The sequence below is a fragment of the Mugil cephalus genome, chromosome 21, assembly GCF_022458985.1.
Source record: "Mugil cephalus isolate CIBA_MC_2020 chromosome 21, CIBA_Mcephalus_1.1, whole genome shotgun sequence".
NCBI classification, from domain to species: Eukaryota; Metazoa; Chordata; class Actinopteri; order Mugiliformes; family Mugilidae; genus Mugil; species Mugil cephalus.
Window position 1 is genome coordinate 8007187 of NC_061790.1, and position 26141 is coordinate 8033327.

A 26141-nucleotide genomic window follows, 5' to 3' on the forward strand; every position below is an offset into this window, starting at 1 on the left:
AGATTAGTTGTCAGTCTTTTTATTCTTGAGGTTTATGAAACCGTTGTATTCATACTTGTGAAGTCAGTTCTTTATGACTGGTTTGGATAATGATGTCAGTAAGAGCGCTCTTCATGTCTGGATGTTCCGAAGGGGTTTTCTTTACCACACAATCTTGTGACCATTCAACACTGTCAGTTTCAGTTTCGGGGCTGAAGTTGCACCATTCTGGACTTGAATTTCAGCCAGAAGCCAAAGCCAGGGAAGTGTTGTAAACATCGTTTGTTGGTGCTGGAAACGATGTCGTTAGGATTCATGCTGAACAAATCATCATATACATATGTTCTCGTTATTGGCAACACAGAAATTACACTACTTGACCAGAATGTGGAGCTATCACAAGCAAACTGTATCCATCAGTTCACTGGATCAGATCAAACCGAGGGTTTGGTTCAAGTTTGTGCTTCTTCTTTTACCACTTGTTCTAACATCAGATATTAATCAGTGATCACATTGCAAATCAAGTAACTCTCAATCTCTCCACTTACCTTTAGGTGGGTCAGTCCAGAATGTGGTTTGTTGAGAGAAACATAGTTTTGATGGGACACATTCAAGATAAAATGTTCTGGGGAGGAAATGTGTGTCAGTGGGGCAACTTATCGTAGTTTTCAAGCAGCCAGCTATTCAAGATTCTGGTCATAATTAGAGCCAGACTTGTCAGATTAAAAACTGATCAGGTAAGTACTGTAGTACTTGTTTAATGTGTTAGAGGTTTAAAATACTTTGGGGCTACCATTTTATTCTGAAATTGGAGTCATCTGTGATTCTTTTCTTACACAGTTTAAAGTGACACAACAAATTATTAAAACACTTCTTACAACCCCAAAGATCTGCATTTGTTAAAATAATAATAATGAAATAATTGCACCTATTTGTGGCAATTCGTTTTTTAATTAATTTTATTTATTTACTGACAAGCTGTCAGTATCATAAATGGACTTATATGTCCTTACCTCATCTTAGAATTAATGTAAGGAGGGTCAAGAGGAAAGGACCACGTGTATCATCTGAATCCAAGTTAACTAGGGGCAGTTAACATGGAAACATAGAGCCACGGAGATTTTAACCACTTGATGAAGTGGATAGATCTCCTCTATTAAAAACTTTCTTCAGTGTAAAGAAGAACAAGAAGTCCTGGAAGTGATTGCATGGCCCCCTTGGAACCCTGATCTCAGTATCATCAGTATGTCTGGGATTACATGACCTACTATGACCTACAACAACCTAACAGCTGAGTTCCAAGTATACCTAGAGGAATTAATGCCGTCTTGAAGGCAAAGGGTGGTCACACCAAATGTTGATTTGATTTAGATTTCTCTTTCTGCTCATTCACTCCTCCGGAGCTCTCGACAATAGAATCTGACGTCATCGGGTGTCAGCTTGGTTCCATGTGTTCAACCATAGATATATCTATGGTGTCCAACAGAGTGATGTCACTAAAACGTCATTAAAAAGTGGCTTTGATGCTTTGATCCTTTGATGTTGTCAATCTTCCCAGAGTATAAATAGGAGCTAGCCCCTTAAGTCCACTAGTGAGTTTTTGATCGGTACATTACCTGAAGACACACAGCGAGCGATAGCAAGAATTATTTCACGTTCATCAGAGCAACACATTGAATCGAATAGTCAACAGACACATCGATTCCCAATGGAGACCAGTGCAACATACCGTAGCAAGGTTCGCAGAGGAATACCAAAGGCCACTCTGCGTGACTTTCAGCACAACATCTCCCTTCCAGAGAAGTCTGTTACGAAGGAGCAACCTCGGCCAGCAAACCCCTGGAAAATCACATCTCATGTCCAAGAGGTCGTTGAGCAGAACTTCAGCATGCAGCTCGACGATTCCGAGTTTCCAGCGCTCCAGACAGAGCAGACTCAACCCCTCATGCAACAGGAGCAGAAGAACAAGGACCTGAAGAGGGGATTCAAACAACACAAGATGGCAACACAAAGGATCAGCTTTGGTTTAATTCTGCCACATACATTGGCTACAAAACCAGAACTGTCCCCCACAGCAGCCGGGATGCCTGGGGAAGTACCTGCCACAGACCCTGAGGTACCTGCCAAAGAGCCTGCCGCATCTCCAGAGGTACCTGCCGCATTTCCAGAGGTGCCTGCTGCATCTCCAGAGGTGTCTGCCGCATCTCCAGAGGTACCTGCTGGATTTCCAGAGGTCCCTCCTGCAGCTCCAGAGGTGCCAGCTGTATTTCCAGAGGTACCTGCCGCATCTCCACAGGTACCAACTGCATTTCCAGAGGTCCCTCTTGCAGCTCCAGAGGTACCTGCCGCATCTCCGGCGGTACCTGCACCATCTCCAGAGGTGCCTGCCTCATTTCCAGAGATGCCTGCTGCATCTCCAGAGGTACCTGCCGCATCTCCAGAGGTGCCTGCAGCAACGTCTGAAGCACAGTCTTCAGAAACCCCTGCACAGTGTGCCATAAAGACTGAACTACAGTCTTCCACACGGCCATATTTGATGGACGTGAGACCTCAATCACAACATTTTGTGCAGCCAAATCTGGCGAACATGAGACTTCTACCACAACGTTTCGTGCGGCCAAATCTGGCGAACATGAGACTTCTACCACAACGTTTCGTGCAGCCACATCTGGCGAACATGAGACCTCAATCACAATGTTTCATGCAGCCAAATCTGGTGAACATGAGACCTCAACCACAACGTTTCATGCAGCCAAATCTGGTGAACATGAGACCTCAACCACAACGTTTCGTGCAGCCAAATCTGATGACCATGAGACCTCAATCAAAACGTTTCGTGGTTGCAGCAACTACGAAACCAGAACCAGAACCTGCCGCACCTCCAGAAGTACCTGCTGGATTTCCAGAGGTCCCTCCTGCAGCTCCAGAGGTGCCAGCTGCATTTCCAGAAGTACCTGCACCATCTCCAGAGGTGCCTGCCTCATTTCCAGAGATGCCTGCTGCATCTCCAGAGGTACCTGCCGCATCTCCAGAGGTGCCTGCAGCAACGTCTGAAGCACAGTCTTCAGAAACCCCTGCACAGTGTGCCATAAAGACTGAACTACAGTCTTCCACACGGCCATATTTGATGGACGTGAGACCTCAACCACAACATTTTGTGCGGCCAAATCTGGCGAACATGAGACTTCTACCACAACGTTTCGTGCAGCCAAATCTGGCGAACATGAGACTTCTACCACAACGTTTCGTGCAGCCACATCTGGCGAACATGAGACCCCAACCACAACGTTTCATGCAGCCAAATCTGATGAACATGAGACCTCAACCACAACGTTTCGTTCAGTCAAATCTGATGACCATGAGACCACAATCAAAGCGTTTCGTGGTTGCAGCAACTACGAAACCAGAACCAGAACCTGCCGCACCTCCAGAGGTACCTGCTGGATTTCCAGAGGTCCCTCCTGCAGCTCCAGAGGTTCCAGCTGCATTTCCAGAGGTACCTGCACCATCTCCAGAGGTGCCTTCTTCCTTTCCAGAGGTGCCTGCTGCATCTCCAGAGGTACCTGCCGCATCGCCAGAAGTGTCTGCAGCAACGTCTGAAGCACAGTCTTCAGAAACCCCTGCACAGTGTGCCATAAAGACTGAACTACAGTCTTCCACACGGCCATATTTGATGGACGTGAGACCTCAACCACAACATTTTGTGCGGCCAAATCTGGCGAACATGAGACTTCTACCACAACGTTTCGTGCGGCCAAATCTGGCGAACATGAGACTTCTACCACAACGTTTCGTGCAGCCACATCTGGCGAACATGAGACCTCAATCACAATGTTTCATGCAGCCAAATCACGTGAACATGAGACCTCAATCACAACGTTTCATGCAGCCACATCATGTGAACATGAGACCTCAACCACAACGTTTCATGCAGCCACATCATGTGAACATGAGACCTCAACCGCAACCATCTGCACCGAGAAACCAGCTTGGGCAAACTCCTAAAGCGGAACCATCTACTGTCCCCCAGAGGGAAGTTCCAGAAGTACCTGTGACAGCTGCCGAACCATCTTCCCCATTTTCTACCTTGGCCACACAGCAGCCTGCAGAAGATGAAGTACATCCAATTCTTCAGATGCTGCGTGCCAGCACAGCCAAGAAACCACAGGCCACAGTCCAGCTTGAATGTGCCAGTGCCGGGAACCAGAACGACGGTCTACATCACATCTCTGAGCTGGAGTTCCACAAAATTCTGGACAACAAGACAAAGAAGATTTCTTCCTTGGACCAAGACAACGCTGTTCTACTAAAAGAGGTAGAGCAGATGAAACAGCTTCTTGCAACTCAAGCCAACAAGGCTAAGGAAGACATGACTGTCCTTCATCAGGAACTCTCCAAAAAGGACACAATGCATGGAAATGCTTCCCTGCACGTTCAACAACTTGAAGAAGCAATCAAGGCAGAGGAAGAAAAAAGGAAGACAGCCAAGAGCTGTCTGCAACAAGAGGTGGAGGAAACCACCAGAGCTAAAGCAGCACTGGCTGCCCTGCAAAAAGAGATGCAAGACAAACAACGCCAGTGGGAGAAGGAAAGGCACAATTACGTGGCCAAGAACCTGGAGACAGCCTCCACTATGAAGGCTGCCGCAATCAAGGCGCAGGAGGACCTGGAAAACCAACGAAAAATGTGGAACCAGGACAAGTCTGACCTCCAGCAGCGTTTGCAGTCTTCACAGGAGGCCCTCGAGAAGAAGGTGGAGGAGGAGGAAAATTACAGAAATGTGTTAATGGACGCACTCACACATCTAGAGCAGCAACCGGAGGAGGCGCCGCAAAAAAAAAAGAAGAAATCTCTGAAGAAGCGATTCCTCAGCCTCTTCAAGAGAACTCCAAGGACTTGACCTCTGACTTCTGCTGCCCCTACAGTCCAGTCCTACTCTCCTCCAGCCTCTCCCACTGTAAATCTGTGTTTTTTGTTTTTGTCTTGTTTTGTGTTTGTCTTGTTTTGTCTAAAGGGCGGTATGGCGATATAGTGATCGACATTGTGTCCAAGGACATACATGTCACTGTGAACACCCCTTACCCCAAGCCCCCATTTCTTGTTTTTTGTTTTTGTCATTTTGTGTTTGTCTTGTGTTGCTGAGTGTGAATGTGAGTGTGCATGGTTGTCTGTCCAGAGAGGGTAAAATATCTTTTTATCCAGTATCTCTAGGTGGCCCTGTGATGAACTCGCAGCCTGTCCTTACGTTATTGGTCAAAATAACCTTTGTCCATTGCCTGCTGGAAGAAGCTGGAGACATCAACAGAGTAAACATCTAGCCATCTACAGACAACGAATGAATCAGCGAATGAATGTTTTTGTCAAAAACATAACAAATAAAATCAAAAAATATATATATTGTAATGTGTACACATATTTTTAATTAGTTCTGAATTCAAAATATCATGATAGAATCAGAGTTGGAAAAAAATAAGTCATTTTCATCCATTGATGCAGGTTATCAATAATAGGTTTTTATTTAAATGTGTTTTATTCTTTTTCCAAATCAGTAATCCATAATGTACATGTAACACACTCATAGGTTTATGAAGATTATCACTGAGACTTCTGCCTTACAGTGATCATGCGAGTTTCTGCAATCACATGTCTAGAATAAGTAAATAGACTAAATAACACACATAATGAAAATTAACTTGATACGTTTAACATCGTTCCTGTGGTTAAAACAGAAACATTCCTCTTAGTTAGTTATTCATTAAGAAAATGTAGATTGGACATAAATCTTGCGGGGATTTTTTTCAGCCAACAAATAAAATTATTTTTGCCAGACCAGATGGTGGAAATCTAAGTGTATTTGCCAAGAGCTGCTGACTCATAAATAAACTTCATCAATCAGTCCACGGGATCAAATCAAACTGAAGGTTCGGTTAAAGTTTACGTTACTTCTTTTATCAGTTCTTCAATAATCAGAGATTATATATCAAAATGAGTTCTGCCTCTTTTTTCTCTCTTTTCAATGATTCACTTGAGGTGAACAACATCGATATCGGGATGAAGCACAAAACAACCAAAACAAGGTTTTTTCATTAATGTGTTGCTGGATCAATGAATTCTGAATTTTACCAGTGAATTCTAAACCAATCTGTCAGTGAGCTAAATCCTAAGAGAACCGATTCATGCAGGAGGATAATGACCCCAAGCACACAGGTCGATCTACAACAGAATGGTAAAAGAAGAACAAAATGAATATTAAGGAACGGCCAAGTCAAGGTCCTGACCTTAATTTAATTGAAATGCTGTGGAAGGACCTGTTACCACAAATGTTTAATTTCTGCTATTGCTGCGCAAGTGAGTCACACCAGATACTGAAAACAAGTTCACTTACTTTCGCAAAGAACAAATATGTACATATTATTTTTCTTAAACAGACAACTGAATACACAAGTGTGATATTTCTATTTCAACCGAGACCTTCTGCGGTAAGCGAGTAGGGGTACTGAGATGAAGAAGTCGCCTTTTGATGAGGAAGATGATGTTGATGATGACAGAAAGGGGCACAGTGAATGAAGTGGGGCAACACTGCCCCCTATGGTGGAGCCTTGGCTGCATTTAGCTGTTGCGGCACCGGGAGCATCCCTCGTTGTCTGGGGCAACAGTTGTCGTGGAGACATTGATTCGTCCCCCCCTTCCTCCCCCGGAGGCTTTTTGGCGGGAAAGACAGGGGAGGGGTTTTATGGGCGAAGCATTTCTCCAGTTATAAGATCCTGTTTAGAGACAAATTTAATGGTGTGATGATGTGTGTCTGTTTATTTGAGTTTATGTCGTGTTATCATAGCAAATCAGATCTAAGAGACAGACTCTGTCTGTAGCTAGTTTGGATGAGACATGTCAGGATTTTGAATGTCCGAATATGTCATTTCAGTGTTGCATATGCCTTTGGGAGATGATGAATGTGCACACATAGCCTTACCTTTCTCAAACATTTGAACAGTATCTACAAAAACAAAACAAAAAAACAATCTGTGATTTCAAGAATGTCAAGATTAAAAAACACACAAACCGTCGCATTTTCCATATAGACAACAAAGAGAACGCACGGTTCACGTCACGGTTTATTTTGGGGTTCGAAAGGGGAAACGGTTTGCACTTTTGATTCTCCCTTTGAAGAACGTGGCCAATAGATTGGCTGCAGCCACGGTTACTAGGCTGGAAAGATGTGCATGTAAATTAGTTCTGGCTATGTTTTCTCCCCCATCTCTCGGATCAGGTCACTATGGGAACACGCTGCGCCGTTGTCAGGATGTGGGGGTCCCTGGGAGTGGGTGTCCAGCTGCGTCCACCTCCGGTGTTCATCCTCCGCCGGCCTCCCATCCCCCCTCCGGGCCCCAGCCTGGCCGGATCTGTTTTTCTCAACCGAGAGAGGAGTGACTCACCACTCCGGTTTCAAAACAGGCCATGAACGGGGGGAGGGCGGCAGTTAACGTTAAAGGCCCTGTTTAAACTGGTATTGCAACTCAACAGTCGCTTCATGCACCACTACATTTGGAGCGACTGACTGTGTTGAAGCAGTTTCTCACGGACCTTGCTCTTGTTTTTTAAAAATGCGTTATTGCAGGACAAATCAATTTAGTGGAAATCAGTGGAGAGGGTTAAAGTCAAGCCTGTGAGAAAGTTAATTAATACATGTAGTCACTAATCTCTGTTCATGCATTCATACTAACGGTAGAACATAAACTCTACTGATTGGAACATATTGATCTTCATGATAAAACGCTAACTGTTAATCTGCTTCATTCAATAGACCCCTGTGGTGGGACTTTTGGTAAAGTAAACATTCTTTTGTTCTGCTGTCTTTTGTACCTACAATAACTCCACCAGTGGTCTCAATCAGTGTTTTGTTTCTAAAACATTTGGTACCCCCACAGACTTGCACTTTTATTGGCTCTTTGTTGTGGCCAAGATCAGATCTAGGTTTTTGTCTTTTGTTGACAGGACAGAGGCATTTTAAGGTCCCCGGGCCATGCTTCACAAACACTTTGCCCCCACGTATATCTCCCATCTCCATTTAAAGACAGACTCCACCCATCCGCATGCAAAGCAATCATTTTCAAAGAGCTCCAACCAGTCTTGTCCTCCTGCGGACTCATTGTCCTCAGGCTCAAATGCAACTCTGTAATGACTGGTCTGGAAAAAATTGGTATTTACACTGGGACAACATCCACCAACGCACCGATGACAACATGTGATGACAAAATATTGATGTGGCTCCAAAGTGCACTTGTGAAAAGGGCCTCCTACACTTCCTGTGTGCTGCTGGATGGGCAGAGTGTGGTTTGGTTGAAATTCCGTTTAAAGTCTTTCCTGCAACTGAAACTTTGTGTAGTGCAAAAACAGATATAGACATTACCAGTTTAATATTTTTTTTTTGTCTTTTGTTCCCTCTCCAGTCAAAAATATAGTATTATAATCATAATGATTATGTCTCAACGTACAGTCTGACCACAGTTTATTTGTCAGATTTACACGGATCTGACACTGCTTGGTTATGCTGTGCAAAGGGTGAACATAGGTTAGAGGCGTTATTTCCTGGATAATGAAATCATCCTGTATTGTACAGTTTATCAGAGTTCTGTGGAACTCGGTTATGAAATCAACAATTTTTCTACTGTAAGATATTTGCACAAATAATTAATAATTAAATATTAAAGTGAAACGAGTAGATAAATCTCAAGTGTACCTAAAAACAAAACATTTATCATTTTAAATGTATCGTTAGTGAACACTGCTTATCCAGTTGCCTTATTGCTTACTGTCATTTTAACAACTTTTTGAAAAAAAAACAAAACAAAAAACAAACAAAAAAACAGCCACAGCTATATTTTGACAGAATTCATTCATATTCATTCAAAACTCTAAAGCAACACATTTTTAGTCACTTAAAATGCATTAAAATAAATCAGTACTATTTGACTTTATTAGTTTATATACTGACAATCGGGGTACTTCAGTACTTAACTCACGTATTTTGTGTTATTTGTGTCACATAATTCTTGTGTTTGTGTTTCTTATTAGTATTTAGGATTCAGTAAGCTAGTGAATATATATGAGGGCAATTTAGTTGGCGGATTGTGGCTAAAAATTAATAGTAGAGCCTTGAAGAACGTAAATTCATTACGTACACAAGTTATAACGATGCATTGTAATATAAAAATCCTGCGCTAAACTTTAGATTTGTGAAGGTTATATTTATTTTGAATATCTGAGAGTGCTGTCGGGTCAAAAGCTTTCATTTTGGAGGCTGTGGGTTGTTTCTATTGTTGTTTTTAGGCTAAATTACTTTTAAATTGTTATTATTATTATTGTTTGTTTAATTCAACACAGTTTAACAGCAACACAACTTACACTTATGATCATACAGTGGAATTACTGCCCTTCTGAACATCAGCTGAACATTATAACAGTCACAAAGCAAAGATTTGTTGCTGTACTGTTATATTACAATGCATTTGTTGACACTAGTGTACCTAATGAAGTGGCCAATGAGTATATCTTTTAAGGCACTTATATTAATTAGCCACAATCAGCGAACTAAACCTTAAATGCATACATCTCAATTTATCTGCCAACTAAAATGTATAAATTTTCACTAGTGTACCTGTTAAATTGTGACTTGTGTTTGTTTTTAGTACATTAACATGCATTCAAGTATTTACAGATTCAGTACATGACCGTTTGTTCTAATTTGTTTTCACCGGTGTACCTAATGTTTTGGCCCGTGTGAGTGTATATCCTCATTTTAATCATTAGATATTTGTCCGTTAGCCTAATATTGGCTAAATGTCTAAAAGTAACATCTGGATGATAACCCCAGATCTATCATTACTTCCGTTAAACTTGCGGAAAATATCCGATCTTCTTCGAACCAAAATGCACATATTTTTAACTGTGTTATTTCAGTGACGGAGAATGACGGACGAGGCTTTCTTGTTTACGTGTCGTTAACGGCGGCGGAGCCACAAAGATTAACTACCCCGGCTACACGGTGAGTCACCGGCTGACTGTTGGGGCTGTTTATGTTCAAAAGAAGGAAAGAAAGAAACCGTCTAGCGGCAGTTGATCTCACGGCGGTTACACAGTGCGGGAAATTAACGTTAACTCCACCGCCCCCTCGCTCAACGGATTTTTTTTTTCTACAACGGCTGTGTGCGTGTGTTTTTTTTTACCCAGTCATGTGATTGTAACGTAAAACCCCTAACCGGAAAACACCGACGGACGACCCTCTCCGCCGCCAACGAATGCTGCGTTTACAAGGAACAGTTGAAGCTGCTGCGTGCCCAGAGAGGACGGACGAGTCTCCGGTAACAAACAAACATCAACGGCGACACGGCAAACTCCCACCGATTTTAGCGGAGTGCAGGTACGGTTGCTTGCTTTTATTATTACACTTCGTTTTACTTGGTAGTTATTCGGTTTCCCGTGTGTGCTTCGGCTAACTGTAATTGTCACAGGGAAGTTAAAAGAAACGCGTTCGTGACCAACCCCCCATCCCCCTTGCGTCTCTCCTTCCCCGGATATATTTGTGTGTGCGTGGTGCGCGCGCGGCTCCGTGTGCACGCATGTCCGTTTTCTCGCGGTAGCGAGAGAGAGAGAGAGACGTAGAGAGACATAGAGAGAACAGGAGTTAGTCCAGGCTCGTTTTCTGTGACCCCCTCGCAGGCTCCTCTCTGCTCTTGAGTTGTTGTTGTTTTCTCGTGCAAATGTTGAACTTATTCCCGTAACGTGTTTACCGTCCTCACATGCGTCTCTCGCTGGCGGTTTTACGGTGTAATAACAAGAAAATCTTACTACGGAAGTGAGGGGTCCACGTGTCTACATCACATCAGGGGCGGTGCTACGTCGTTGCAAACTTGGTGTAGATTAGCATGTTATTTTGCGGCTAATCAATAGCTTTACCTTATTAAATCAATCGTAAATAAGCACTCACTAGCCACTTTATTAGGTACGCTAAGGAAAATGAATGCATCTCAATAGAATAGTCCGTCTTAGCTTCATGAAGGTTATGGTGTCCAGCATTTGTTTTAAATAACAGAGCTTTTATTTTTTAAGACTGCAGTTTACTGATTCTAATATGTTGTGCCGATGTTAATGTCATGTTAAATTATTTTTGACAGACTCGCTTTACTCAATTGGCTATGCTAAATAACACAGACTTCTGTTTAATTCAATACAGTGCATCCTCCATTATGATCATCACCACCCTCCTGATACTGTTTCAACATAAACTGAGCATCATCAGTGTCGTAAGAGAGATTTAGTGCAGGACTGTATCTATCAGAATGCATTTGTTTTCTCTAGTTGTACCTAATTAACTGGCGGGTGAGTGCCATCTGAGAAAACATTTGTGCAGCTGATTTGCAAGGAAACCACAATATATATGTTAAACAGATGCCTTCCATGGTCAATGTAACTACCGTTACAGTTGTTTTTGGATATATGATCCAAACAACTTTGTCTGTCGAGTGCAATTCTGATATTGTATCGAGCAACCGCGTCACAATTTAGTGACTCAAGATTCTCTAGATTTCTTATCTATTTGCAATGAACAGCTAATGAGTTGTGATGAAGTTGTAAAAAAAAAATGTCTAGTGCCACCATCAATGAAACCAAATATTGACTTGGATATATGAGGATTCTGTTGGGAGGGCGAGCAGCTGCAGCACTGACAAAATAAATACACTCAAGTTTATTAGGCACTCCTAGATAAAACTAATGACCCTGCAATAAAACCTTAAAAATGATAATGTTCTGTTTTAGAGAAATATTTGTTCATTTGTGGTAATTATGGTAAGTTTTATTGTGCTGAGCAGCGCTTAGCATTCCTCATTGATGTAATTGTTATATAATATAATATAATTAGCAACTTCCATTTTCTATGATGTGTAAGAAGTAAGTGAAGTTAAAACGGGTTAAGGAAGTAACTCGCCATGTTTATTTGAATTGGTTGTTTTGTCCAACCAGGAAGTTCAAAACCAAATGTATACCTCAGTGTTTGGCCTCTTTACTACTTGCTGTTGTTTTGGAAACCCAACCAGCTCCCGGTGTGCTACATCTTTACACTCTGACCGCTCTAATGAAATACATGTGTAGCTGCCTTTTTTTTTGTATGCGCTGAGGGTACCCACAGCTACAGAATGGTGATTTATGAGAGGGTGAAGGCTGATGAAATGTCCATTGCTGTCTGTCTCCAGACGTTTGTTTGCGTGTGCGGTGTGGAGAAAGTGGTGGAGAAAGGAAGGGGGTAGAGCCAGTTCTGCCTTAGGAATGTATGTCAACACCCTAATCATGTGATGGCCTGGAGCCCTTATAGTCCTCCAGTAACCTTTAGGGTCAGCGAAACTCTTCTCATTGGTCAGCAAAACGCGCGCTGCTCTGACATGTCCCTTGAGATTGCGTTTGGTCTTGTGAGCGTGGACTTCCTCAAAACCAAGTCGCTCACAGTCTTCAGCGTGCAAACACTTAAATATCACTAGTATGTTTTACTCTGTAAAATCACAATTTAAATAGATTTCTTTTAAAAGAGGAAGGCCGCACAACAAATTTAAGTGGTAAATATAGCAGGTTTTGCTGAATCATAAGCACAGAAGAACATTATGTAAGATATTTGGCAGTTTTTAGAACTGTTTTGTTTGATACTTCCAAACATCTCATGGATTGTGTGAGAATCCTGTGTGAAGAGTTCAATCAATAGTGTGTTTAAAACCATCTTCTGTTTTAAAATTTATTTGGAATGGGATTATTTTCCACGTGTGGTGTTCTGGATGAAACTTGAAGTCACAAACAACTTGTTTTTCGTCTTGGGTGCCACTGCCAAGGAAGTTGAAATCCACAGGAGTGCAGTGCAAGGACTCATTGCTCTAATGTGTTTTGTTTTTAGAGCCATACTATCAATTAGCATCATTGTAGAGATGAATTGTCTCCAGCGTCACAAAGTGATCCTCCAGTGCGGCGAAGTTTGCCTTTACAAGGTCGTTAGATCACCGCTGTCAGCTTGACTCTTTGTGGTCACAATAAACTCTGGTCTGCTTCCAGACAGGAAACTCATTGCTGCTTGTGTGTGTGTTTGTGTGTCTTTGTGCAGATTGAAGAATGGAGTTGGCCAACCATGGTCTTATCCTGCTGCAACAGCTTAACGCTCAGAGGGAGTTTGGCTTCCTGTGCGACTGCACCGTGGCTATAGGAGATGTCTTCTTCAAAGCTCACAAAGCCGTCCTCGCTGCCTTCTCCAACTACTTCAGAATGCTCTTTATACACCAGGACAGGTAGCATTTACTTACCTAAATAACATGTGGTATCTGTGCTGGCCCAACAGTTTTATTCACATATAAGGCTGAAAAGAACTGATGAGTAACTCAAACCTGTTGCCCTTTTGTAAAGGAATGAGGAATCATTGTGTATCTGTTATCTAACCTACATGACAACATATATCAGCTGTTGCTGCTTAGCCTTTTATTGCTAGATAGACGTCACCTGTGAAGACCTCACGCAGGATTTGTCGGTTGTTAATTTTTAATTTGTTTGCGTTTCAGCGACTGTGTGCGTCTGAAGGCTGCTGACATCCAGCCGGACATTTTCAGCTATCTCCTCAACCTGATGTACACGGGCAAGCTCGCCCCCCAGCTGATAGACCCCGCACGGCTGGAGCAGGGGGTCAGGTTCCTGCACGCCTACCCGCTCTTGCAGGAGGCCAGCCAGTCGGTGTATACGCAACCTGAGCAAGGCATCAACCTCTCCACCTCCCTCTATGGAATCCAGATCTCCGACCAACAGGTGGCGCTGTCGGGCAGACTGCCCGGTCGGCGTCAGCTCTCCTCCCCCTTTGACATGGAGCAAGTCAACTCGGAGGGAAAGTACCCGTCCACACCTGCTGCTAGCTCATGCCCAAATTCCGTACCGCCCACTGTAGCTCCCTCTCCCCCCGACATGGAGGCATCGACCAGTGGAACCAAACCTGCGCTCGAGGAGGGGGCCATGGACTTATTAAGTGCAGATGGATGCTCTGTAAGTGCCATCCTTCATGTAAAGCCCAGCATCATGAAGAGAAGTTCCTCCTTTAGGAAGCATTACTCCTGTCATATTTGCAGGAGCCGATTCACCCAGAGAAGTCTGCTGAGAGAGCACCTCCTTCAGCACAGCCAGGTTCACACCCAGACCCCGACTGAGCCCAGCAGCGGCCTCTCACCCGTTATGAGCGGAGAGCACAGCATGCTAGTAGAGGCGGCTCTGAAGGCAAAAGTGGCCGGGTCGGGCGCCTCCGTTGGCGCCACGCCAGTCGAGATCATCAGCGACAGCGAGCAAACCCCTGTTTCAGGTACCAACTCGGACTCTCCGCGAGCCGAGGTGTCCACCTCCAGCTGGGGTTTGGGAGGGTTGAATTCTCAGGCGGACACGCCGCCCCCGTCGGACATCGCGGACATCGACAACCTGGAGAACGCCGACCTGGATCGGGAAGTGAAGCGGCGGAAGTACGAGTGCTCCACGTGCGGCCGCAAGTTCATTCAGAAGAGCCACTGGCGCGAACACATGTACATCCACACGGGGAAGCCCTTCAAATGCAGCGCCTGCGGCAAGAGCTTCTGCCGCGCCAACCAAGCGGCCCGGCACGTGTGCCTGAACCAGGGCGCCGACTCCTACACCATGGTGGACAGGCAGAGCATGGAGCTGTGCGCCGCAGGAGACGACAGCAGCCAGATGGAGGCGATGTTCATGGGCTCGTCGAAGCCTTACAAGTGTAACATTTGTGCGACGACCTTCTCCAGCCCCAGCGAGGTGATCAAACACTTGTGTTTCACCCAAGGGGGGTTAGTGGGGCTGCAGGGAAGCGCGGGTGCAGGCTCATTGCTACAGCACGAAGAATTTTCCAAAGATGAAGGCTCTGATTTGTCCAACTCCGGCACCCCGTTAGAACCACTAAAGACTGAGGAGATCCTTGTAGAGTAGTGTCGAAACTGTTTATCTGTCCCTTTTTAACATGTATGTTTATTATAAATTATGATGAATAGGCAAGCTAATGGTGAAGTTAGGGTATGTACGTTGGAGTTTCTCAGTCTACATTAGTTTGTTTTCTGGTGCAGTCTTTAGGATATTTTGGCCCAGGCTACAATAAAAACAGTTTGAAGCTCCTCTCCGTCGTGAGAGTTGACATTCGACTCAAGGCTGGGTTTAATGCCCGTGTTACATGTCGTCATTTAGTGGTTTGTGTGCATTGGTGTTATGCTCTGACACATTAGGGCCGTACCAGACTCTCTAAGAGCGGCCGTTGTGGTGAGGCTACACGGGCAGGTTTTCGGTCTAAAAGGAAGAGGAAGCTGAGACAGTTCCGGAGGAGACGGCCTGTTGTGAGATGAGCTGGCTGTTACTCGACGCGCAGAGGAAAACATGGTGCAAAGCGACAACAATTCCTCTGGAGCCGCGCAGAAAAAGTCGGTCGTAAACGAAATGCTGATTCTGAAGATCAGGTGTAGAATTACATTTCTCGCTGAAAGCACACAAACCTGAGACAATCCGCGCTCTTATTCGAGCATTAGTCTTCCATTAGTATTCTGGCTCAGCTGAATCAATAACTTGACATATAGTGACCATTAATTGCATCGTCCTGTGCAGCAATGAACTTGTTTCACTCCGTGTTTGTTTGGGGGGGGTGTTAAGTGTGACAGCGGCTCCCGTCTCCTTCCTGTCACACCATATTAACGCTCAAATTCTCGTCGTAAGTGTTTTGCCATTGAGAATTGGTCACAGTGAACAAAAGCGGCAATTGTGTCTCGACATTGTGCCACTTTCTTTCTTCTTTATTTTGACATTTTTACTTCTTGTGCATTTTACATTTTGTATAACTCTTTGGTTACTGATTGAACCTGTTCCATCCAGACACAAGGACCTTGATCAGAGGCTGTCCTGTATAATATTTCATAATTTGCTTAAATCTGCTCCTAAAAGCCCTTAAATTTAGTTTGGACATGCTAACTATATATGTACATATATATAGACAGAGACTATGTTATATTGTTAAGATATTAGTAGCTTCTAAAATAGGAATACATTCGATTTAGCAAAAGTTAACATATTAGGGATGGGCATGACACATCTGTCTATGACTTCTCCAAGAAATAGGTAATGATTAAAAAAGGGATTTGAATTCCCCCTTTCTTGCCAAATTCGTTCTAATTTTCTAACCTTCTCATTAATATTTTGCAAAGGGAAACAATTTGTATTATTAAGACCATCATTTAAATGTTTTTTTTTTTGTTGTTGTTGTTGTTTTTTTAAATAGTGGCTGCAAATGCCCGAATGCTTCACCTTTGAATGTGACAGACGAAGAGAGACGTTAATAGGAAGCAGTTAGCAAGCTACATAGAAATAAAAGAGTTACAGTCACATGAGTTTGACAGGGATGTGAAAAAAGGCGCTGTTAATTATTCTCTGGGACGACTGCACGCGTTCAACTTGTACTACTGACGATTCAAACTTGTAACACATCTCTGCATACGTGTGGAACTAAATGTGAAGCTAGGAAAATGTTTAACTGTTATATAATTTGTTGTGCCGCATCATGTCGAGCGTGACCGTCGCTCCGGTAGTATAATCCGAAACAGGTTAAAAAAAAAAACAAATCTCTGTTGCTTTGTCTTCATTCAAACTGTGATTAAAACTTTACATTTTGTATTTCCTTGTTTATTTTTGTCCCTGTTTTTACAGAATTGGATATTGAGGCGAATTATTTCAAGGAGGCTCTCGTTGTTTATTGTTCTTTTGATTAGGAAACACGTGGATGTTGTTACGGCTACAGCTTTCCCCTTTTTACTCAAAAAACGCTAAATTGATTGGAGGCATCAAGCGATTAAGGCTGCAAGAACAAAACACATATACTTGGTGATCCATATTAGCATAATAGTAGAATTGCCTAAGTCATATTCAAAAGTTTTCGTAAAACAAGAAATTTTCAGCATGCGCATTTATATTTTAATTGATGTTGTAACAATAAGTAAAAAAAAAAATAAATGACTTAGGCAATTATGCTGTTAGGCTAACAATATGTTTTAGTATTTTCTATGAGGGAATAAGTATAATAAGTCCTGTTAGTGTGGACTTGTCACAGTAATGGTAACAGTTCTCATAGCAACAAGTCTCACAATTTAGAAGACTTAGAGGAAAGTAATACAACTGCCACACAAAAAGCCCATTAGCAGGTATCCAAAAACTTGTACAAGTAGATTGACTTTCTTTAATATTTTTTTTGGACCTGGATGACTAAGAACTTGTGTAGTCATTCGCAGGTAATAATTGTATATTTAGTCTTTCTTCACTCATTGATCCTCGTCCATCTTTTATTTAAATGAAAATGCCCATCCCTAATGTGTGTAATATACATAGCCTTTTTTAAGCTAGTTTCACCAAATAAAATTTAATACCAGGCCAATGTTTTATTTGCTCCAACATTATTTTATTTTATTGTATGCTTAGAATTAGGCAGCAGTTGTTCCTAGGGGTCTGGCTAGATGGAGCTGGTTTTCTTCTGTGTCTCCTCAGGTCGACTGAAGAGTTGTTTTTTTTTTTTTTTTTTTTATTGGCCGTGCTGTAAATTGACATCACATCGCTTTAAATGCTAATTCCTGTAAATATATCCCGCACTGCAAGTGTTCCGCATTGAAACAGGGAGCTTTGTAAGAGGCCATACTACTGACATTCATTTCTCTGAGCCAACTCGATACACGGACATATGCACAGCTTTATCTAAATCCTCGTTCCGCGTAAGTTAGTGTTTGTGTGCGTTTAAACAGCCTCAGTATCTCAGGAAGACGGGAAGTTTGACAAGTGTCTTCTCTGTCCACGGTTTGTTTGGGTGTCAAAATAATAATTTCAGAGCTAGCGGGGTGACGATAGCCCTTGAAACTTGAGCGCACGCGGTGTCGAACCTCATCTTCACTCTTCTGACATCTACTGTGATCATTCTGTGTTCTCAGGAATGTGAGTAATTTCTCTGTACAAACTTTTTTTTTTCAAAGAACAATAAAAACATGTCTTTTTTTATAGAAGGTTTTGTCTCGTTTTTGCCTCATCCGCATCAGGAGAAAGTCAGAATATTCAAGAATCAATACAGAGTACACACCAGTTTTCTCTAGCTTTATTGAATGAAATATAGACAAGTTTCTGAGTCCTTACTATTAACAGCTTGGAAAATATAAAAGACCATGCTACATGAGTATTATGCTTAATGGCTGCAGGTTATTAGTTAATATTACAACAATATGATTTAAGTACATACAGTAGGTATACAATCTGTACAAATGTTAACAGGTTCACAGTTATGTGTGTTACAAAAAGCAGGGAGGACTGAAGGTGGACAGGTGCCCCTAAACGCTTGACATTATCCAACTCATTTTTTGTTTTTTAAATCACATATTTCACATAAAGCAAATATCATGGATGTGTCACACCCTCTCGAGTCAAGGTAAAGTAAAGAGCTGACCTAATTTGGGGTCCAGACCTCCTGATGCCCGACTCATTCGGCCATAAAGCTGAGTGAAATGTGAACTTTCGGAAACACTAGTGTCGGCAACGCGGTGCAAATTTCACAAAGTTGGCGGAAGATGAACGAATATTTACTTTGGTGGTTAAACTGACTCTCACGAGTATTTATCCTCAAGATATCTCCTACTATGTCCCTACGTTTGCACAATAAATCCTGACTTCTTAACTGAGAAGATGCTTTGGGAATCTAATTGGATGCAACTGATGCCTTATCCTGTGAGCAATTCAAAGACCACGACTCCCTGATTTATCCTAACTCAATTTGGCTTTTTAAATTAGGATTAAAATGAGCTTTTGTTTTTATTTCTGGTACCATGCAGTTGGTGTCTGTGCCCCTACTAAATCGTCTACATCCTCCCCGGTGCCAGCTTAATGAACCTGAGCCATCATGCTTTGTGAAGGACGCGACATAGTGCACGTATAACTTAAGACATTTTATCGACTTTGTTTAAAGAATGATTCGAAGTGACACCAACGGCTGGAGGCGAAAGGGTGTATGCTATTTTTTGTAAGCAGCAGAGGGCGCCATTATACTTTCTTTTCATCGACAAATAAGCGTAAAGAAAGTTCACATCATCAATGAAACATATTTCACAAATCAGTTAAAGACGTGGCAGTTAAACACAGTGAACGTGATATGCCATGAAAGTGTTTTTAAACATCTTTCCCAGTGCCAAAAAACAGGCATCTATATTCTCTGCAAGTCACTGTTTACCTCATACCTCTGTCACATTATCAAATGAGGGTGTTGTGAAAGTGTTTTATTGTATTATTACATGAAACAATGTGTAACAATGTCTTTTTTTTTTTCACAGTAAATCCAGCAGTGCTCGCTCTTATCTACACGATCACGTTGGATGGAGAGAGGAAAGAACACATTGTGACAAGAGAACGTGTCAAAAGTCAAACGCGTGGTGGTAGATATCATCGCGCTCTCTGCCAGCTTATTTTTGTCTGTGGAATCACACTTGTACCATGGCTTAGCTGTAATTGCTACAGATGCTTGAAATAATCTTTGTATACGACACTTAAAGCTGTGATACACACGAAGCACTTTTACGCAACACTTCTATTGGTGATTATTCATCATTTGGGTGCATTTCACAGGAGATTTTTTTAGCTTGACGGAGTTAAAACTGACTTGTAATGTTACTCAAAAATACCTGACGCATCACAGCTTAATTTAAAAACAGGCGACAATATCCATACACTAACAAAACAGGGCAAAAATATAGAGAAAAACATTACGGGTGAATGAAAGAATACTCAAGATATAAATACAATATACAAGATAATAAACCTCCGTCTCTTCACCATCGGGCTCCGTCTCACTCTTGCTATTATACACATTTAAGACAAACACGCGCGCACGCGCTCACACACTCACATATGCACCGGTACACGCTCAGCCACGTTGCAGACTTTATGCAACAAGGGCAAAGGAAAGTCACTGAGACACTGGACATACATTGCACGGAACAGAAGCCAGATGTGATGCTTCTAAGGCACAGGACATGCATGAGTGTGTGCGAGCGAGTGAATGGGTGAGCGGGTGTGTGTTTGGTTGGGGGGGGGGGGGGGGGGGGGGTGACAGTGGGTTGTCACGGGGCTGTGACTGGACTGCAGGACGGGGTTGGAGTACAGGTGGGAGGGGAGCTGGAGAGAACGGTGGAGCTGATGCTCAGTCACTCAGTCTCTCTGGGCGGGATGGGCGAGGCCCAGTCTCAGTGTGTTACCACAGAGAAGCCTCTCTATCTCTTTCTCTTTCTTTCTCTCTCCCTCATCACTCACTTCCTGGTCCAGACTGTGTGTCTCCCAGGCATCAGTCGTAAATCTTCGGCTATGGTGGAGAAGCACAAAAGGAAATTTTAAGACACACGAAAGGATGCAAATATTTTCTTCTCTTATCTGAAAAGAACAAAAAGTATTTTACAACTCGTTAGGGGATAGTGGTTGTGAGACTTGAATATCAATATAGAGCTTAATCCGCACTGCCGCTACTATTAGGCTGCGGTAACTCTAAGATCTTTCCTGGCAGTATCTCCCATTTCCTCTCCAGTCGCTCCACATGACTTCTTAATAAGTATGAAAGTGAACCGCGTGTGTGGTTCAACTTCCCCCTCCTCATTTGTTTACATCAGATAAGAGACAGTATATATAAAATGCTGTTACACATTAAAATGTTCACTAGCCTACAGTACATACACAAAAGATTCAGCCCAAACTGGAAAAAAAAACAACTCCCTGTTTCTTTGAAGCTTTGTAATTGAATCTAACAAATGCGCACTCCGACATGGTTTCTTGACTCCATACTGAGCCTGTGATAGAAGAAAAACAGGAGGAGGGAGCGGAGGAATCATAATCAGCCTTTCAGCACAAGTTCATCTGCCCCTCACACACACCGCTTCCCTTTAAGACCCCGGCCTACAAAGAAGGGGTCAACGGCGGCATTCCTGCTTTGATATCAAAGGTCCCCTGGTTACCCGTAGCCCGAACAAAAGCTTTTTCATCTGGTCAGTGTGCAAATCCCCTCCCCTACTCCCTAATAAAACTAGGACCCATTGATGTTTCAAAAAAGCCACTATGAACAGATTGTTTGATAGGCCTCTAACAGAGGAATTTGAAAAATAACTACAGTTTGGTTTTTTTTTGCATCCTTCACCGGGCTGTCACACATTTTACACTACTGGAAAACTGAAGGAGCTACTTAAAAGTTAAGAAATACATGTGTAGAGGATAAGTCCCACCTGCTCATGATGCTGTTGTGACCTCTGTGGACGCTGGCTCGATCTCCTTCACAGCCTCCTCGATCACCTCTATCACCTGCGCCATCACTTCTGCACACTTTGATGGCGATGACGGTGTTGTCTCTGCCTCTGCCTCTGCCTCTTCTGCGTCTTCTTCTGCTGAACCCGTCGCCTGAGGTTCTTCTGACAGCACTGAGAGTTTGTTTTCACTTGCAGAGATCTTAGGTCTTGCACCGGAGTCTTCTGCTAAGGGAGCGCCGCCTTCAATTTCGACCACAGCCTCTTCCTCCACTGATGGATCCTCAACCACCTGAGCCGTCTGCAGGACCACCTGGACTGGCATGTGGATCTCAAGCTCTTTCTCTTTGCTCTCCTCTGATGGGGCCTCTGACTTGGTTTCCTCTGGCTGCTTCACATCTGTTGCTTCTTCTTTGCTCTCCTGCTCTTTGACCTCTTCGAGCTCTTCAACTTTTTCACTCTCCGCCTTAATCTCCACTACGTCTTCCATTACAGCAGCTTCTTCACTTACTTTTACCTCCGCAGCTTTCTTCAAGCTTTCTTCTGGTTCCTCTTCCTTTGTTTCGAGGCTCTCCGTGACTTCTATGGGGATTGGGTCAACCACCTCCATGGCAGCACAGAGAATCTGTGGCTTGGGTGCTGGTTTTTCAAAGACAACAGCGACAGGGGTGTCAGTGACAACAGGGGTTTCAGGTGTGACTTCAACGTCTTTCTCTGTCGTTGCAGTTGCCTGGACTGATGCTGGATTTATGGCTGTACGCGTGACAGGAATCTCGGGTTCTGACGCGTCTTCTGAAACTTTGTCCACTGCGTCCTGAATGACAGTCTGGGCAATGACCATGCTTTGAGCCTCAATTTCACTGGTCTGCTGGACTTCCTCTGTCTTCTCTGTGTCCTTATCAGCAGCAGTTTCTTCACCATTACACTCGATCTTCACCTGCAGTGGTTCAGCTGGCGCTGACACTACTGCGTTTTCCAGCTTGTCTGATGTTCCCACTTGGTCAGACTCCACAGTGACAGGTGCAACAAGGACCACTGTTTCTGTGATAACAGAAATCTCCTCACTTGGTAGAGCCACAGGGATGGCTGCTTCAGTCTCCTTTGAGATGGTGTTCTTTGTGACGTCACAGACGGTGGATGACATCTCTGCAGTCACAGCTGGAACAACCTCTTTTAAAGCCATATTTTCTTCAGTGGCAGCAAGCTGCTCCATGTCCATTTTAACTTCCTTGGTCACTACAGTTATCTCACACACTTCTACACTCTCAGTGAAAAGAGCAGTTTCAGGAATTGGTGCAATGGGGTTGATAATTACAGCTTTAGGAGAGTTCTCGGACACTGTGGCAGGGTGAATGACTTCGGACTCCTGCAGGACAGTGCTGACAACTCCAAGCTTCTCAATCTCAGGTTCCTGACTCTCACTGGCAGCTTCAATATCTGCGACTTCAGTCACTAAAGTTTCAACAACAGGCTCCAGCTCAGTGGTTTCTACCTGTTCAACTTGGGCACGAAGCACTGGGTCTTCTGTAGCAGTAGCGTCCTCTGAACTTGGTGGTTTCTCTTCTATTGACACCTCTGTGCTCAGAGCATCACGGATCACAGCCACACACTCTACAACGGGCACCACGGGCTTCTCCAGAGCTACTTTGGCAATCTCCTTGGTGCCAAGGCCGGTGCAGATCGCCATGGCCTCATTACGAGCATGAGGCTCCAGGATGGCGTTGGATGTGGACTTGGCAATTTCAGTTGGTGGTTCATACTCAGTTTTTTCAGAAGCTTCTTCCACTGGTACATCTTGTATGGCCACAGATGTCTGTGTTGGGATTTCAGATATTTGGGCCTCAATAGCTTCTATTACCTCTTCTGCATTCTCTGCCTTGGGTCCCTTAGGAACAGGGGTGGTTTCTGCAGCTGGAGCCAGAGCAACAGGTTTCACTTCAGCAGTAGACAATCTACGCCCAGTGCGCCCTAGAGATTTAGGTGGTGTAGCCACTTCTTCGGTGTCATCGTCTGCAATGTCAGTATCAACAGACTTGGGTGTGGCAGCATTCTCCGCCTCCTCTGGGATATCACTCAGCTGATCGAGTTTATCAGAATCTTCAACAGAGGCTGGGATCCATGAAGGGGATCTATCTTCGGCGGACACTTTAATCTGGACGCCAGCTGTGTCTGCTGGAGCTTCAGTTTGTTCATCATACTCTGAGAGAGGGACCACAGCTGGAGTGTCAGAGTCCTCCTCACCTGAGCCTTGGTCAGTGGAAGCTTGTTTTTCAGTCTTCTTCTTCCTGCGTCCAGGGAAAAACTTCCTCAGAGAGAAAGATGACTCTTCTTTTGGTGCTTCACCATCTGACTGAACTTGTTCTGCAGGCTCCTCTGGCTTTTCCTCAACTTTGGGCTTACTCTTTGACATAACTATGCGTTTCAATGTGTCCCAGGTAGACTCTCTCTCAGGGGGGTTGTTTAAAGGTTCAGGTGAAGAAATAACCTCACCTTCACTCTCAGTATTTTGGGATGTAACAATGGCAGCTTCAGTTTTGCCTTCCTCTTCCACTTCTGGTGCTGCTACTGCTGGCACTTCCTCTTCAACCTTGGTCTCGTCATCATCAGAATCAGAGGTCCTCCTTGTCCTTTTCTTGGGTCCTCCCATGCACATGAGAGCCTCCCAGGAAACAGAGGTGTCCATTTTCTTTTTGGGCTCCTCAGTACTGCTGACCAGTTTCTCAGTGTTTTCATTCTTTGGCTCTTCCTCTGAGGGCTTATCCTCCTTAGCCTCCTCCTCAACACTCTTATCAGCTAATGTAGCACTCTCAGAAGAGGATAGAGTTGCTGACTTTGCTGGTTTCTCAGCCGTGGCTTCATCTTCACTCTCAGAAGACCTTTTTACGCGCTTCTTGGGCGTTACCAGCTTCTTGAAGGAGGACCAGGCGATGATGCCTTCCTTTTTCTTCTCTCCATCAGATGTAACCTCACCTTCGGTTTCTTGGCTCGACTCATTCTCTGTCACCTCCACTGCAATAACATGCTCTCCTGAATCCTCTGGAGATGAAGGTCCACTTTCAGCTTTGGGGGCCTCTGTTGACTCAGTAGAGGACTGAAGCTGCTCAGCTGCCTGCTCCCCAGATTCAGTGAGCTTTGACTCAGTATCTTTCTTGCTCTTCTGTTTCTTAGTTGAGAGCTTCTTCAAGCCAGCTCCTGTGAAGAGCTTCTTCAGGGGGCTTCCCTGTTGTTTTACCTTCTCCTGTGATGATAGCAGCTCGGCCTCAGAAACTACCTCCGTTGGAGCCTTTTCCTCTTCTTCCTTTTTGTCCTCTTTTTTGGTTTCTTCATCAGTAGTCTCTGTAGGAGCTGGGGTTTCGACAGGAGCTGGGGTTTCGATAGGAGCCGGGGTTTCAGCAGGAGCCGGGGTTTCGACAGGAGCTGTGGTTTCGACAGGAGCTGGGGTTTCAGTAGGAGCAGGGGTTTCGGCAGGAGCTGGAGTTTCAGCAGGAGCTGGGGTTTCGGCAGGAGCCGGGATTTCAGCAGTGACCTCAGTCTCGGTGGTAGCCTCTGCTTTTGCTTCTGCCTCCTCCTTGGGCTCAGATTTTTCCTCCACATGAGTCTCTGAGGCTTCCTCCTTGGTTTCCTGCTCTGTTGCTTCTTTCTCCTCCTTTTCTTCCACGGCAGTATCAGTTTCCTCTGCCTTAGCTGCCCCCTCTTCAACAGCTGCCTCCTTTTCCTCCTCCTCCTTTGTTTTCTTGACGCTGGCTTTCTTCCTTAGGTTTGAGAAGAGCCCTCCACCAAAGAGCTTCTTGAATGGGGACATGGTGGTGTCCTGGGATGGTGGAGTGGTCTCACCCTCCTTCTTGGCTCCTTCCTCCTTGACTGCTTCATCTGTGGCTTCAGCAGCAGCGCCTTCAGCTGGGGCTTCGGTCGTTTCCACTTTATCAGCATCTTTACTGCTCTCAGCCACGGCCTCAGCCGCGGCTGCCTCTGTAACAGCCTCTTTCTCTTCAGCAGTGGCAGCTTCCTCCTTTGCAGGTTCATCGGTCCCACTGACCTCCTCTCCTTCTTTATCTTTGACTGTCAGTAGCTTCACAGGGTCCTTCTCCTCACTTTTGTCCTTCTTCAGTGTGAACTTGAAGCCCACAAAGCGGAAGATCTTCTTGAAGCCCACCTCACTGGCATCTTCAGGTTTTTCCTCCACTGTCTTCTCCTCAACAGCGGAGATGTCATTGGGATCAGGGGACTCTTTATCCACTTTCTCGCCATTTACTTGAGGTGTGACTTCGCCCTGGATAGCATCCATTGTCTCAGGAGACTCCTCCTTCTGAGACACAGACACACCATCTGGCTGGCCAACTAGAACCACAAGAAAAGAAAGAACATTTAGTAAAATGTTAATCAAATTGTTCACTTTGCCTGTCTCTGCCACCACTGCTTGCTGTAGAAAAATCACTAATGACATTCCCATGATATTCATAAAATGCTATGGTCTGTACGATTTAATTTAACAAATTCATGTAATGATGTTGAAATCAAATCACTGGTTTGAGACAGCAAAAATCCCTTTCTGTTACCTAAAATATAAAGATATAAATTCCATTAAATGCAACAATACAATTGATGAAATTCTCTTTCTCCAGCTGCAGACAATCACAGATGTTGAGCTCCAACTATTTGCCTACCCCCTGAGTTGATTTTATCAAGTGTTTGACTACTTAATTGCAATCAGATTGCAGTTCGGTCCGGCTAATCCTTTGTTACGTAAACATGCCAACTAAATTAAAGTTTAGGCACTGACACAAACAAAAGAGAAAAGCCCAAAGGGACATT

General features: G+C 43.9%; 2 protein-coding genes across 3 annotated transcripts in view; one reads left to right on the forward strand and one right to left on the reverse strand.

Annotated features, from left to right (window-relative positions):
* The first annotated feature begins 9947 nt into the window (after nt 1-9947).
* On the forward strand, nt 9948-18068 carry zbtb2b (zinc finger and BTB domain containing 2b). The gene is made up of 3 exons (XM_047574050.1): nt 9948-10396; nt 13118-13298; nt 13566-18068. Exons 2-3 carry the CDS (start codon nt 13126-13128, stop codon nt 14974-14976), a joined length of 1584 nt encoding a protein of 527 aa, XP_047430006.1. The 5' UTR covers nt 9948-10396; nt 13118-13125; the 3' UTR covers nt 14977-18068.
* Nucleotides 18069-18141: 73 nt separating this feature from the next.
* Nucleotides 18142-26141, reverse strand: part of akap12b (A kinase (PRKA) anchor protein 12b) — a 42195-nt gene continuing 34195 nt past the window's right edge. For both annotated transcript variants that reach the window (XM_047574048.1, XM_047574049.1), the window contains 2 exons: nt 21312-25667; nt 18142-20404 (listed from right to left, as the gene is read on the reverse strand). In XM_047574048.1, the coding sequence (XP_047430004.1) occupies nt 21316-25667 (4352 nt within the window). In that variant the 3' untranslated portion in view covers nt 18142-20404; nt 21312-21315. The remainder of the gene's footprint in view (nt 20405-21311; nt 25668-26141) is intronic.

Bases quoted from the DNA above. Each gene is read 5' to 3' on its own strand.
- zbtb2b (XM_047574050.1), top strand. From the start codon at position 13,126: ATGGAGTTGGCCAACCATGGTCTTATCCTGCTGCAACAGCTTAACGCT. The intron at 13,299-13,565 runs GTAGCATTTACT...TTTGCGTTTCAG, and splicing joins CTCTTTATACACCAGGACAG to CGACTGTGTGCGTCTGAAGG.